The sequence below is a fragment of the Sardina pilchardus genome, chromosome 24 (genome assembly GCF_963854185.1).
Source record: "Sardina pilchardus chromosome 24, fSarPil1.1, whole genome shotgun sequence".
Lineage (NCBI taxonomy): Eukaryota > Metazoa > Chordata > Actinopteri > Clupeiformes > Clupeidae > Sardina > Sardina pilchardus.
The window spans coordinates 5,515,796-5,531,682 of NC_085017.1; the positions used below are offsets into that span (position 1 = coordinate 5,515,796).

At 44.7% G+C, this 15,887-nt stretch overlaps 1 protein-coding gene across 1 annotated transcript in view; it reads right to left on the reverse strand.

Moving 5' to 3' along the window:
- Positions 1 to 15,887, reverse strand: part of csmd2 (CUB and Sushi multiple domains 2) — a 398,565-nt gene that overhangs the window by 139,495 nt on the left and 243,183 nt on the right. Inside the window, 7 exon segments of the mRNA XM_062529179.1 lie at positions 456 to 515; positions 518 to 643; positions 8,412 to 8,627; positions 8,975 to 9,091; positions 9,957 to 10,145; positions 12,841 to 13,028; positions 15,015 to 15,153. Coding sequence (XP_062385163.1) covers positions 456 to 515; positions 518 to 643; positions 8,412 to 8,627; positions 8,975 to 9,091; positions 9,957 to 10,145; positions 12,841 to 13,028; positions 15,015 to 15,153 — 1,035 coding nt within the window.

The window sequence follows — 15,887 nt, forward strand, 5'->3', positions numbered from 1 at the left end:
CCAGCAGAATGTCAGAGTCATAACGTTAACAAATTACTTTCCAAATGAAGGGCCGACAGTCGTCTAGTTCCCTCTAATTACAGGGAGGGTGGCCTGGCCTGGCATCTATTCTGTGATTTCCCTCAGCCCCTCCATGGGAAATGCACCATTTTGTCGCTCTGTCTGTGTGTTTAAGAATAGATGTGTGGCTGGCATTTCTGAATAATCTTCTGACGCGTTGCTAAGACTGACTGAACGGAGCCAGATTGATATAGATTTGGCCTTACTGACAATACTTGTGTGACTATGGTGTGTGTGTGTGGTGTGTGTGTGTGTGTGTGTGTGTGTGTGTGTGTGTGTGTGTGTGTGTGTCCGTGCGCGTGTGTGCTTGCCTGAGTGTGTGTGTGTGTGTGTGTGTGTGTGTGTGTGTGTGTGTGTGTGTGTGTGTGTGTGTGTGTGTGTGTGTGTCCACTTACCTACGCAGCGGGGCAGAGGTGAGCTCCACACCCTCCTCCGCCCCCCCAGGCACACCACCTTGGCCGCCCCTCCAGCCGGTACTGGGGGAAGCAGGAGAACATGAGCGCGTCGCCCACCCCAAACTGCAGCCCTTTCCGCGTGCTGAACGGAGGCACACCAGGGTCCTCACACGGCTCCAGATCATACTCTGAAGAGGGGAGAGAGGAGGAGGAGAGAGGAGAGGAGAGGAGAGGAGAAGCGAATAGAGGAGAAGAGAAGAGGAGTTGAGGAAGAAAGAGGAAAAGTGAAGACATGAGAAGAGAGTGAAGGAGAGAGGAGGAGATAAGAGTTGCCATATTTAGAATGACATCTACTGTGGCTGGTATATACACTACATACAGCATTCACAATACTATTCAAAACAGAGAGAGAGAGAGAGAGAGAGAGAGAGAGAGAGAGAGAGAGAGAGAGAGAGAGAGAGAGAGAGAGAGAGAGAGAGAGAGAGAGAGAGAGAGAGAGAGAGAGAGAGGGAGAGAGAGAGCTAGCATGTAGTTGTTCACATTACTGCACCATTCACTACATTAGCGGATCAGGACAGTTTTCAGGAGTAAAATAGCACAGGTGCAAGACAAAGGAACTAGCGACAAAATGAGTACAGTCTACTCTACACCCTGTCCTCTTCTTCACATGGAACATCTCACAGCCACACAATGCACAGGCCTTCCTCTTTTACAGCATACAGAATAGGGTGGGGAGAAACAGGAGTGATGTAGAATGAGAAAGAAAGAGACAAAGACAAGAGTGAGATGTATAAAGACAGAAAGAGAGGGATGAAGAGAAGAGAATGATGTATAAAGACAGAAAGAGAGGGATGAAGAGAAGAGAATGATGTATAAAGACACAGAAAGCGAGAGATGAAGAAAAGAGTGATGTATAGTAAGATACAGAGAGAGAGAGATGACGAAAAGAGAGTGAAATATAAAGACACAGAAGAGGAGAAGGCTGAAGACAGACACAGGTGAGCAGAGGTAGAGAGAGGAAGGTGGAGATAATGGCATGTTATCCAGGTTGCCACTCCTACATGCTGCGGAGGAAAATGTCAGAGCAACTTTTTTATTCTGGTTAAGGCAACCTTGGAGCCTTCTCTAAACCTCACAACACATTCCGCCCTGCAAGCTCATGAAGTTTGTTATACTCGTTTTTTTTTTCTGAAGGAAAGTTTTTATACTTTAAAGTTTGGAGGTCACACAGACCTATCAAGGCCTCAAATCATCTCTAAAAGCCAAACAGTTTTCAAAAGCAACATGGGAGAAAAGGTTAAGAGCTGTCTGCCTGGAGAAATCAAAATAACAATGATAAGAATAATAACTGCCCCCAGCTGCCATAATACAGTAATGGTCTGAAAATGACTTTGATTCACTTCAGTTCAATGCTAGCGTGTGAACCTGCTCAACTACAGCACAGGCTAAAACTTTGGTGAAATCCTGAGGTGCGTTCAAAGTCCTTGAAAAGAGGCACACGTTTGCGGCAAATTTGGTCTGAACAATGATCAATTTTGTGAAAACATTTGATCTCAACAATAACTCTTTGTCCAAATCCCACCATGTTCGCAGAAAACTATCTCCTCAAACCTTTTGCAAGTATTCACAAATTTTTATTGACTTTTCAACACAATACAAAGTACACAGTACAAAGCATTTTGCCCCCCCCCCCCCCCCCCCATCCCACCCAATCCCTTACCAACACATGGATCCGCATTAGTCAGCGGAGTAAAAAAAAGATCATACAAATCATCAACAAAGAAAGAAAGCTTTTACAGGAGCAACTCTTTAATCATAGCAATGCCATGTAGCCAATTATTGATAGTAGAAGGCTTTGCATGGTTAATTCTTGCTGAGGAAAGTTCTAGGTGCATAATGTCTAATACAGTATACAACCAGTGTTTTACAGAAAGATCATGGGGTGGAAGCCATCTCTGAACCACTATTTTTTTGGCTGCGGTCATACCTGCTAACCAAAGTTTCCGTGTTTTCTCTGTGATGCAAAACTGTGAATCATCAAGCAAAAGATGCAATGCAGGGTCCATTGGAAATATGATGTCTGTTAAATCGGATATGATATTGATTACACTATTCCAAAAAGAATAAACCTCTGGGCAGCTCCATAAAGAGTGCATGAAACTCCCTACATTACCATGTGGGCAAAAGGTACAATAGGGATGGGGAGCTAAACCCATCAAATATCTTCTTTGGGGGGTCAAATAGGTGCGGTGACATATTAAAATGAATAAATTTATGGTTTGGATTTTTTGACGAATTGGTGACATTGTCCCATACAGCTTCCCAATCGATGTCTCCCTGTAGATTTCCTACATCTTTCTTCCAGTCTTTAACAAAATAGTCAGAGGTTCCAAGATGTGCCAGCAATTGAGTGTAAATAAATGAGACTATCCTTCTGGGTGCTCTTTGTATAAATTCTACAATAGGATGCAATTTTAAATTGGAGCCCCATTGGATGTTACATGATCTAAGGGCTGATCGCAACTTAAAATAGTGAAACAGTGAATGAGTAGGGATACCATAAAGAGAGACCAGGTCACCAAAACTCAATAAAGAGTTCTCTCCATTAATGTCGTTTAGTACATGTATAGCTGTATGCGCCCATGGACCTTGATTAAATGTTTTATTCCCAGACAGCAAACATCGATTCAACCATAGTGGGGAGTGTTTGTGCCATTTTACTTCCACACCCAAATATTTTTCTACCAGTTTGAAGGTTTTCAACAAATAAGATACAATGGGACCACACCGTAAGGAAGATTGTCTAGCTGAAATACCTGAAAATAAGTAATCCTGAAGTCTTATTGGGGCCACAAGAGCTCTTTCAATTTCAATCCAGGAGGTTTGTGCATTTAAGCTAAACCAGTGTCTACTATGCTGCAATATAAAGGACCAATGATATAGCTTGAAATTTGGAAGAGCCCAACCTCCTTGGAGTTTGGGTTGTTGTAACATTGACCATTTTATCCGTGGACGCCTCTTATTCCATACAAAAGACCTAAGTAGAGTATCTAGTTTTTTCCAGTAGTCCACTGGAGGGGGCAGAGGTATCATTGAACTAATGAAGTTAACTCGGGGTAAGATATTCATTTTAATGACCGAAATTCGACTAGGTGTTGATGATGGAAGTGGCATCCATCTATTAATATCATTTTCTATTTTCTTCAAAATAGCACAATAATTAATCTTGGAAATAGATGATAGAGTTGATGTTATCTGAACACCTAAATAGGACACTTGGTCAGCCACCACAATGTCAGAAGGAACAGCCAGCTCATTTTTGTCCACATTGAGAAGCATGAGAACTGATTTTTTAAGATTAGTTTTAAAGCCTGAAAGTTTCCCAAAATTGTCCAGCGTACTCATGATCTTTGGTAAGGAGGACTGAATATCAGATATATAAATCAATGCATCATCAGCATATAGGGATATGTGATGTTGTGAAGGACCTATTGTTATTGGTGTTGAAATATTATTTTGACGTATAAACTGGGCCAAGGGTTCAATTGAAAGATTAAAAAGAAGTGGGGAAAGAGGACATCCCTGCCTCGTCCCACGAAATATGCCAAATGGGTCAGAGGAAATCCCACCTGTAAAAACTCTCGCAGATGGGTTAGCATATAAGATTTGGATCATTCTAATAAAATTTGGACCAAATTTGAATTCTTCCAGAGCTCTCCACAAGTACTTCCATTCCAATCGGTCAAATGCATTTTGAGCATCCAGAAAAAACAATCCATTAGGGGAAGATGTTTTCCCTGTCTCATCAATAATATGAAGAAGCCGCCTTATATTATCAGATGCTAGACGTTCTTTCATAAAGCCGGTCTGATCCATGTGAATCAGCCTGCCCACTACTTTCTCAAGGCGTAGGGCCAGCGCTTTGGCATATATTTTCAGGTCTGCATTTATCAATGAGATGGGACGGTAATTTGCACATTCCATAGGGTCTTTACCTGGCTTTCCTAACAGGGTTATGAGTGACATGTTAATATCTTTAAGAAAGCTGCCATTTTCTATTGCATGATTTAGCACATCAAGCCATAATGGTCCCAATATTTCCCAGCACGTCAGAAGTAATTCCGCCGGTAGTCCATCAATGCCAGGGGAACGACCTTTATTAGTAAGCTTTAAGGCTTGGTGGAGCTCCTCTAAAGTAATTGGGGAATCTAGTTTTTCAAGTTCATCGGTGGAGAGACCTGGAAGTTCAATGTTGCTAAAAAAATCATCAAATTGGTCCTGGGATGGTGAGAATTCAGATGAGTATAAGTTTGTAAAAAAGGTCCTGAAAGTATCATTTATATCATGTGGTGCTGTTACAGTCCCTTTAAGAGGGTTGCGGATAGCAGAAATATACATTTTATTCTCTTGTTTCTTGAGTGTCAATGCGAGGAGTTTGCTTGGTTTACTACTCTCTGAATAATACTTATGTTTAGTTACATGCATTAAGTATTCAACTCTCTGTTTAACCAAATCATTTAGTTCTGACTGTTTAATTTTAAGTTGCACATCTTTTTCCTCAGAGTATCTAGAATTCAAATCCCTTTCCAAACATTGACACTCTAACTCCAAGTCTTTTATTCTGAGTGCTTTCAATTTCTTAAGATGTGTACAAAAACTGATAGCATTGTTCCTTATGAAACCCTTGACCACAGCCCATACAAACATGGGGTTAGAAACGCTACTGATATTAATGTCAATGAATTCTTTTAATTTCAAATTTAATTGAGTGAGATATTCTTCATTTTGAAGGAGAGTTGTGTTGAATCTCCACCTTGTTGGTTTTCTATGCATGGGAAAGAGATCGAAAGTAACAATAACTGGATTGTGGTCTGACATGTAGCGTGGACATATATTAACTGACTTAACATACTGACCCAGTTTTGATGATGATAAAATAAAATCTATTCTAGACGACATTTTATGAGCAGCTGAATAAAAGGTAAAGTTCTTAATAGTTGGATTATGTATTCTCCAAATATCTATCAAATCCAGACTCTTACAAAAGTGCTTTAAAGCATCCGATGCAGTGGCTTGAATTGTTGAAATGTTGGCATGAGACCTGTCTAGGTTTCTATCAATAAAGGTATTCATATCTGCTCCAATAATTAAAAGATAGTCGTTCAAAGAAAGCAGCTCTTTTGTTAAATTTGGGAAGAAAGATTTATCATATATGGTCGGAGCATAAACTGTCACAAAAGCTAGCTTTTCTCCCTGTACAGAAGCACAACAGTAAGCTAACCTCCCTGATGCATCAGAGCTTATTTTTTCAATTTGGAGAGTTAAGTTCCGTTTCATTAGTATCAGAACACCTTTGGTGTGAGAGCCATCTCCTGAGGCCACGATGGGTTTATAGTGCTTATTTTGCATTCTAGTTACATCTTTTGGTCTAAGGTGTGTCTCCTGCAAGAGCGCTACATCTATGTTATGCCTACGTAGAAAATCTAGAACACTGGCGCGTTTGAAAGGTGAATTCAGCCCCTTGACGTTAAGGGAAAGTATGGTGTGGTTACCCATTATCATCAAATATTAAACGAAACAAAATAAACAGGCTTCTACAAAAAACAGCGTGTGCAAAATCACCCTGACTGGCAATAAGAGTTACATATTCAGACAATTGAAATATACAAGTTTCCATGTGTTGGTTTATGTGTGGCCGCAGCCACACCCCCACCCCTCCCTCAAACCCCTCTATAGCTAGCGTCCGTGACATTCACGTGGCGAAGTCTATTAACAATGAACTTGTGCCTAACCATCCCCCTTAAGCAAAAATAAAACTGACAAAGTGTAGTTTTACTATAAAATGAAACATGGCGGTAGAAAGTAAAATAACTGCATCATAGTACAAGAGAAAATACATCCTGTTTGGATACGGAATTGAAACAGCAAAAACGAAACTAGCACCGATAACGCTAGTCACTTAAATTCAAGACAACAAAGTAGGCTATTCTATTCCTGACCTAATGTTGTATGCCCTCGGTTAGCCAGATTATTAGTGGAACTGCATTTAGCAACATGAACTGTCCCCTTTGCATAAACTGAACGGGCTAACATAGGCCATATACTGCACAGTCAAACTAAACCATCAACTCTCCATATCAAGTGTAACTTGCCCTTCAGATCCTGGCCCTGTATTCGCTGGTTCAGCTGGAGCGATTGGATCAAAACGGGTTAGCTGGCTTGATCCAGGTCTGGCATCATAGTCTGACATAAACTGTTCAGCTTCCTCAGCAGAATTGAATGATTTGGTTTCGCCGTTGATTTTAATCCGCAGGATAGCTGGGTAGTTCAGAAAGGTGTCTATTCCCATCTGGCGACATCGGGCTCGTAGACCTTTGAAGGCACTTCTTCTCCGGGCCGTGCCTGCACTGTAATCGGCGTAGAATTCCAATTTAGGGCCATTCGGGAGACGGGGTTTAGCCTTCCTTGCACCTTGCAAAATCGCTTGACGGTCAGGATACCGAAGAAGTCGGAAAATCATCGTGTTGGCTTGGGAAGACTTAGTGTACACTCGATGGGCTCTATCAATCTCTAGTGGTAATGTTGTCGTCTTTGCTAAGTCAGGGATCCATACAGGCAGCATGGTTTTCAGGTACCCAGCGGCATCCTCGCCCTCCACTCCCACAGGCAAGTTCACGATTCGGATGTTGTTTCGTCTACCTCTGTCTTCCAGCTCGTCAGTCTTTAGTTGCAGTTTTCTCAGTTCAGTTATGCAGTGGTTTGCTTCTCTTTTCACTTGGCGAATAGAGCCTTGGAGGCCATCTACTTTAGTGGTTAGCGTCTCAACTTTAGCTGCTTGGCAATCGATGTTGTCTTGAAGCGAACGTAGCAGGGCTCCGTTTTCGGAGATACAAGCGCTGAGTGGCGACAGTGCTTTGTCTAGGGTCACGGTTAGCATGGAACCTACCACCTGACGCAGAGTCTCTCGTTCTGTCTCCACTGTCTGTTTGATTAGCAATGCTATGTCCTCGTGTGGCAAACTAGCTTTAAAGCGTTTGTTGACAATTTCTTGCTGTTTTTGTGGAGAACTCGCAGGATTTTTGTTCGGCATCGTTCAGAGAAGTTCGGGTGTGGTGTCTGAAGTAAAAACTACACTTTTAAAGTAATAAGCGTCAAAAAAGGGGAAAATGTGGCAGGAGCTCAGTGTGGCAAGACCATTTCGCAGCGTGGCTCACCGGAAGTCCCTTAGTATTCACAAATTTTATGGAAAACTCAAGGCAAACGGAAAAAGTTTGTTGTACTTCATTCACTGCAGCACTTACTAAACCTGCATCACAAAGCTCTGTGGTCAAACCAGAAGGTGATGTTAGTTAAACCCCACCCCCTTTACCTGAGAAAGTGCTGTTAGCTAAACCCCTCCCCCTTACCTGAGAAGGTATGTGTTAGCTAAACGCCTCCCCTCTTACCTGAGTAGGTGCTGTTAGTTAAACTCCTCCCCTTTATCTGAGATAGTAGTGTTAGTTAAACCCCTCCCCTCTTACCTGAGAAGGTGCTGTTGAGGCCCTCCTTCCTTACCTGAGAAGATGATGTTAAACCCCATCCCCTTACCTGAGAAGGTCATTTTGAAGCCCTCCCCCTTACCTGAGAAGGTCATGTTAAACCCCTCCCCCTTACCTTAGAAGGTGCTGTTAGCTAAACCCTTACCTGAGAAGGTGCTGTTAGCTAAACCCCTCCCCCTTACCTTAGAAGGTGCTGTTAGCTAAACCCTTACCTGAGAAGGTGCTGTTAGCTAAACCCCTCCCCCTTACCTTAGAAGGTGATGTTGAAGCCCGACCCCTTACCTGAGAAGGTGATGTTAGTTAAACCCCTCCCCATTACCTGAGGAGGTGATGTTAAACCCCTCCCCCTTACCTGAGAAGGTGCTGTTAGCTAAACCCTTACCAGAGAAGGTGCTTTAACTAAATCCCTCCTCCTTACCTGAAAAGGTGATGTTGAAGCCCTCGTAGGAGACAGAAAAGTCGGAGAGGAAGCGGATCTGAGCGGTGTAGTTGCCGAAGAGCCCCGCACTGAGAGGCGGAGGGAGGGTGGAGCCTGTTAGCCGCCACAGAGGCTCCGAGAAGCTGCCGTTCTCCGTCACCAGCAGGTAGTCGTGCGGACTCTCCAGATGGAACGTGTGGAAGGTGAACTGCACACCTGCACAGGTGAGAGAGGCCAAGGAGTATTTCTATATGGTCAGCCTTCACACTGTACAGGTACAATTTGAACTGCACTCCAGCACAGGTGACACAGGGAACGAGGACTAGGAACTAGTGGAATTCCCACTCTACAGGTAGATGATGAACTGCACACCTGCACAGGTGAGGTGGAGTAAGCGCTACTGTTCAACATCTTCAGCAACTTATGCATAATCGATTCCTCGATTACACCATGCATGATTATGAAGACTCTCTGCTCATAACTGCTTTATGAGCCTTTATTCATGTGCTTATAACAATGTTATAACTGTATGAATGTTGACAGGTGTTCTGTCCATAGCCCACCTTTGCCGTGGGCTGATTCGATCAACCAGGTGCAGTTGAGGTTGTGTGGGTAGAAGTCAGGAAAGCCAGGAGACAAGATGGTGCCTGTGTTGCCTTGAATGAAGCCTCCACACAAGGCTAGAGGAGAAATGAGGGGGGGAGAGAGAGAGAGAGAGAGAGAGAGAGAGAGAGAGAGAGAGAGAGAGAGAGAGAGAGAGAGAGAGAGAGAGAGAGAGAGAGAGAGAGAGAGAGAGAGAGAGAGAGAGAGAGAGAGAGAGAGAGAGAGAGAGAGAGAGAGAGAGAGAGAGAGAGAGAGAGAGAGAGAGAGCGTGAGCGGGCAGTTTAGTAAAACAAGGCGCGTCTCCCGTCAGCGTTGACGATGCACTAAAAGGTGCCTCCTCTGAAGGACACAAACATATAGAGAGGAATTATTCCCGCCATTACCCAGCAGCGCCAATCAATAACACCCTTAAATATAACGCATTTATGGACCAATAAGCACAACAGGGGCTCATCTCAGCCTAAAAATGCCCCCACACCCTCCTCTTCAGCATCACCCCCCCCCCCCCCCTCCCCATCCTCACCCCTTCCTCTATTCTCCTCCTCTACTACCACCATCTCCTCTCCTTTCCTCTCCTCTCTTTTCCACTCATACCGCCCTCTCCTCTCATCCTCTCCTATCGACCCCTCCTTTCCTCTCCTCTCCCTTCTCCTCTCTTCTCCTCTCATCTCCACTCCTCTCCACTTCCCTCCTCTGCTCCCCTTATCTTCCCCTCTTCTCCTCTCCTCTCCTCTCTGCTCTCCACCTCTCCTCTCTCGCATCTCTTCGCCTCTCCTCTCCTCTCCTCTCCTCTCCTCTCCTCTCCTCTCTCCCTCTTTTACGGGCATATTATGCGATTTGTATTAAACCACCCGTGTCCTTCTGATCTACTGTATCTCTCAACCAATTTATCCACCTCCACACACACACACACACACAAACACACACACACACACTCCGTACCATCACAGCTGGGCAGCGGGCGGCTCCACTGGAAGTTGGGCTCACACTCCAGGGGTTCGGGGTCACTCAGTGTGTAGCCCGCATCACAGCTGAACGTCACCAGCGCCCCCACGTAGAAGTCGTTGCCATGACGCTGGCCGTTAACGGGGATCCCGGGGTCCACACAGTGGTCCGACTGCAGCTGCAGAGCTGGACAGGGCAGATTAAGAACGCAGAGTGACCAGGGAGTATAGCGGCCAACACAGGTAAAGCTTTAGTGTGTGTGTCCGTTTAATATGAACACAGGTACAGTAAAGCTCTAGTGTGTATGTCTGTTTAAAATGAACACAGGCAAACCAGCAGCCTACAATGTATAATCATTTAAAATGAATACAGGTAAACAGCAGCCTACAACGTATATCCATGTAATATGAACACGGATAAAGTGGTGCCTACAGTATAGTAAGAAAGTAAGTTTTTCATTTGTTTAGCACTTTTCACAGATACAATCGGTGTTTTTTCAAGTGCTTTACAGTACGCAATAAAATACACATAACAAGAATAAAAAGCCAGACATAAATACACATAATAAAAACAGGTCACCAGAAAGTAAAGAACAGATAAGATCCAAACTTTAAAAAAATGTCAATTTGAGAAGGTAAAACACAAGCCTACATGTCCGTTTAAAATGAACACAGCTAAATCAGTAGCCTACAAAAAATATCCGGACAGAGTAAATGGCTTGAAGAAGTAACTGGACGGTCAGCCAAAACGATCTCCTCAGCAGCGCTACAGTGCGCGCTAGACTAGATAACACAGTGAATCAAAGCGCACATGACTATCAGCGCTAAGCTAATGTTGAGACAACATCAAAGAGCTATTGAAGCTGATGACACTGGATGATTAATGCGCATTAGCCACGTGTGCTAGCTGATCAAGCCGGCGGGAGATGGCTCTGACACTGACAGGTCACATGATCAGAGCTACAAAGACGCTGTGTTGCTCTCCTACTCTGATTGACACACTGTTTGTACCCAGAGAGAGCGAGAGGGGACGTTTAGAACTGATGCTAATACACTGAGACAGGCACACAGAGTGCCCTACATGGAAATTAAAACTGTGTGTGTGTGTGTGTGTGTGTGTGAGTTGGTGTTTGTGTGTGTTTGTGTGTGTGTGATATGTGTGTGATATGTGTGTGTGTGTGTGTGTGTGTGTGTGTGTGTGTGTGTGTGTGTGTGTGTGTGTTTACCTGTGAGTGTGTATGAGTATATGGGGCATGCATGTGCTCTAAGTATACATTATCTTCCTCCCTAATCACCCTACTCATGGATCTCCAATATATCTAGTGAGTACAGCCTGTGATTGAAAGCACTGCTCGGCGCTAGAACAACCTGCACTGAGATTCCTAACTGCTCTCTAATATGTTTCATTTAGCGTACGCCACTGAAGCTAAGGTGCTACGCTAGAGTCTAATACGGCCCGTGTAGCGTACGCCACTGAAGCTAAGGTGCTACGCTAGAGTCTAATACGGCCCGTGTAGCGTACGCCACTGAAGCTAAGGCGCTACGCTAGAGTCTAATACGGCCCGTGTAGCGTACGCCACTGAAGCTAAGGCGCTACGCTAGAGTCTAATACGGCCCGTGTAGCGTACGCCACTGAAGCTAAGGCGCTACGCTAGAGTCTAATACGGCCCGTGTAGCGTACGCCACTGAAGCTAAGGCGCTACGCTAGAGTCTAATACGGCCCGTGTAGCGTACGCCACTGAAGCTAAGGTGCTACGCTAGAGTCTAATACGGCCCGTGTAGCGTACGCCACTGAAGCTAAGGCGCTACGCTAGAGTCTAATACGGCCCGTGTAGCGTACGCCACTGAAGCTAAGGTGCTACGCTAGAGTCTAATACGGCCCGTGTAGCGTACGCCACTGAAGCTAAGGCGCTACGCTAGAGTCTAATACGGCCCGTGTAGCGTACGCCACTGAAGCTAAGGTGCTACGCTAGAGTCTAATACGGCCCGTGTAGCGTACGCCACTGAAGCTAAGGCGCTACGCTAGAGTCTAATACGGCCCATGTAGCGTACGGCACTGAAGCTAAGACTCTATGCTAGTGTCTGATATGGCCCATGTAGCGTACGCCACTGAAGCTAAGGCGCTACGCTAGTTTCTGTGTCCTGTAATTGCAACAGTGTGGTCGGCCAAGGGACATCACAGGTGAGGTAATTACAGTCTCTCTCTCTCTCTCTCTCTCTCTCTCTCTCTCTCTCTCTCTCTGCTTGAACTCTCTCTCTCCCTCTCTCTATCTATCTATATATCTATATATCTCTCTCTCCCTCTCTCTATCTCTCTCTCTCTATCTCTCTCTCTCTCTCTCTCTCTCTCTCTCTCTCTCTCTCTCTGTTTGAACTCTCTGTCACGTTGTGGAAATAATCCCCTGTGTAGCCAAGCCTGGATTAGCAGAGGGTGTGGGAAAGAGCCTGTGTTGCAAAGTGACAGGAAACTACACTTCCTTAAGCCTATCAAACACACTCTCACACTGCGCTACGGAACAAGTGGAACTACAATCCGGGACTACACCGGGGTGCGTCCCAAAACCATAGTTACTAACCCATTTAGCAATTTGTTGGTTGGCAATGGGAAACTGCATTGCAATCAATTAAGTTGCTAATGTACAGTAGTTGGCAATGGCAATGACAACGACAACAGAAGTGCCACAGCATGAAAACATCGAAAACATGTGCGATCGAAAACAAGTAATATTTAAAATAAAACAAATAATATGATAGTATTTGCTAATGATAACGAATATGCATTGTTGCAAGAATAAATAAATAGTGACAGGTGTGTGCAGTACTGTATGTGGGGTGTACTGTTGGGTGGGTGTGTGTGTGTGTGTGTGTGTGTGTGTACGTACTCTCGTATCGTATGCGGAAGCCGATGTCAGAGTGGCTCTTGTCGGTGGAGAAGAGCAGGTACAGGAAGTTGGAGGTGCTGATCAGGAACTGGGGCACCTGGGTTCCCTGGTAACTGCCAATCAAATGAGAGGAGGGGAACCGCCCGTCCCGCACCTCAAGGACGTCATAGTTCACCTCTGTGCGGAACCTAGAACCAACAAAACAACAAGGGGAAGACAGGAAAGAGGAGACAGAATATGTGAAATCAAGACTCCCTGTGTTTGATTATCATGCTTGACACCCAGTGTCAAGGTTTGTTGATGCTCTAGGTGCAAACCCATTAAATAACTCCATTGTACACTTTTTTTCCAGGAACTGACAACCAGCTGTTAAAGAATAACCCTGACATTCTCTCCATCTTTCTTTCTCTCTGTTTTTATTCTCTCCATCTTTCTTTCTCTCCATCTATCTTTCTCTCGGTCTTTCTTCTCCTTTTCAATCTAAATGAATGGCTCAAAGCTCATGGCTTTATTGTAAGAACAGCTACATGTGTTGAAGTGTCAGCCATTACAGGTTTGATTCATCGGAGTCATTGAGCGCAGGTTAGGGACGAGTGCACATCACTGCAGTCAGTCAGTCACACACACACACACACACACACACACACACACATACACACACAGTATGTATGGCCGCAGAGTGCGTGCCTTCAGAGTCAATGAATATCTACTAAAAACAACACTAAGTGAAGCGGCCTTCATCTTTGTGGGCTTGTGTGTGAAGCTGTGTGTGTGTATGCCTGTGTGTGCGTGTGTGTGCAGCTGTGTGTGTATGTGTCTGTGTGCGTCTGTGCTTACATTAGCTTGCAGTCTCGCGCTTGAGCCAGAAAAAGATCACATCACATCACGTGCGCGCGCGTGTGTGTGTGTGTGTGTGTGTGACTGTGTGTATGTGTGTGTGTGTGTGTGTGCGTGTACACGAGCATCACATCACATCTAACGTGTGTGTCTGTGTGCCACTTTTGATCTCTAATCTGATCATGCTAAATAAAATAAAATAAAAACACATCAGGCCCTTAAATGGAGCAGAACTCCATGTTTTATTGATGCCACTTAAAATCAAAGAGCAACAAACATTTGTGTTGTGTTTACTCTCTCTCTCTCTCTCTCTCTCTCTCTCTCTCTCTCTCTCTCTCTCTCTCTCTCTCTCTCTCTCTGTCTCTCTCTCTCTCTCTCTCCGCGGCGCTCTGGCCTCCCACGAGGCCGCGGAGGAAACCAAGACGCCGTGCGTCTGAGAGGGACGAGATGAGACGCGCTCGTTTGAGGCGCTCCGCGCGTCCTGTCGCGTCGCCTCGCTCGCATCGCGCCAGATGATATGAATCCCTCTGCTCATTTGGGCATAGAAAGCCAATTGTCTATCTAATCCTTGCAGTGGCGGGGAGATGTGTGTGTGTGTGTGTGTGTGTGTGTGTGTGTGTGTGTGTGTGTGTGTGTGTCATGTGTGTATCCAGGACAGAGACAGCTGGTGGTGGCGCTTTGTGTCGTTACCCATCTCCAGTAATAGTCAGTGGGTGTTCAGCAAAGCAATGATTAATAATTTTAATGGGCTATGCACCGGGGAAATATCTTCAAGTTTAAATATTTAACATGGTGGCAAACACAGGGATAAGAAAAAAGATTCAACTGAGAGAGAGAGAGAGAGAGAAGAGAGAGAGAGAGAGAGAGAGAGAGGAAAGTCAATCAAATCTGTGGAAGTAGGTCTTCTCCACAAGCCAAACAAAAACAAATCAGTTTTTTCTTTCATTAGTTTTATGATCAGTTCATTTTGAACTGCAACACACTTATCACCAGTAGCACACCCAGTTTACAGCATCACTCGTTTCCTTCTCCGAGTAGCCACCTGCTGAGAATGGATGTTCTATGACATTCAAAGACAACTGCTATCAATGTCAATTTGTCAAATTCAACACATTTAATGCTTCTTTGAAAGTATCTTTTCAGTCACTTAAGTGGTGGCATCAAAACATGGGGACTGAGATGTGGAGGGAGACAGACTGAGAGATTGACACTTATTAGAGAGAGAGAGAGAGAGAGAGAGAGAGAGAGAGAGAGAGAGAGTAGATAGAGGAGAGAGTGAAAGAGTGAGAGAGAGGCTAAACATTCCTTTATCTAATGCCTGAGAGATAGCAACTGACTTGTCAAAGATGATCTTGATGGGGTATCCGGGAGGAGCCTCGATGATCCACTCGCAGTTGAGCGCCTCTTTGTAAAGCTCTGGCCAGCCAGGGGACAAGATGATGCCGCTGGGCGCTTTCAAATCCCCTCCACACGGAGCTGAAGTGGACAGAGAGGGACGACAGGAGTGGAGAGGGAGAGGAGAGGAGGAGAAGAGAGGACAAGAGGAGGAAAAAAGAGAAGAGGAGAAGAGAAATAGCAGAAGAGTGGGGAGAAGCGGAGAAGAAGAAATGAGAGAAGAAGAGAGGAGAGAGGTGAGGAGGAGAGGAGCAAAGGAAATAAGGAAGAAGAAAGGGAAGGCAGTGGATAATATGGGAGAACAATGAAAGAATGAAAAAGCAATGAAAAAAGGAGAGAATAACATAATATGTGGAGAGAGCCAAAAAAAACAACAGTCAGAATGAGAAGAGGAGAGATAGAAGAGGGGGAAAGAGTGAAAATATTAGAGGAGAAGAAAACAGAGGAGAGGATAACAGAGGATATGATAGGAACGGATAGGAGAACAAAGGAGAGGAAAGAGGAGAAGATCAGAGGAAAGGAGAGGAAATGGGTGAAAAAGATGAACAGAGGACATGAGAAGAGGAAGAATGGAGGAGAGGAAGAGAGGAGAGAAGGGAGGACAGGAGGAGAGGAGGAAGAGGAGGAGAAGAGGAGATGAACAGAGGGAGGAAGAGGAAATTGTACTGTATTACAGAGATATCCCAGAGTCTCAAACGTATTCCCTACTCTTGTCCTTATTCCTTACTCTTATCCTCCAACTTATTCCCTACTCTTAAACTCATTCCTCCAGATGAAACTTAAGCTCGTTCCTCCAGATGAAACGTATTCCTTAC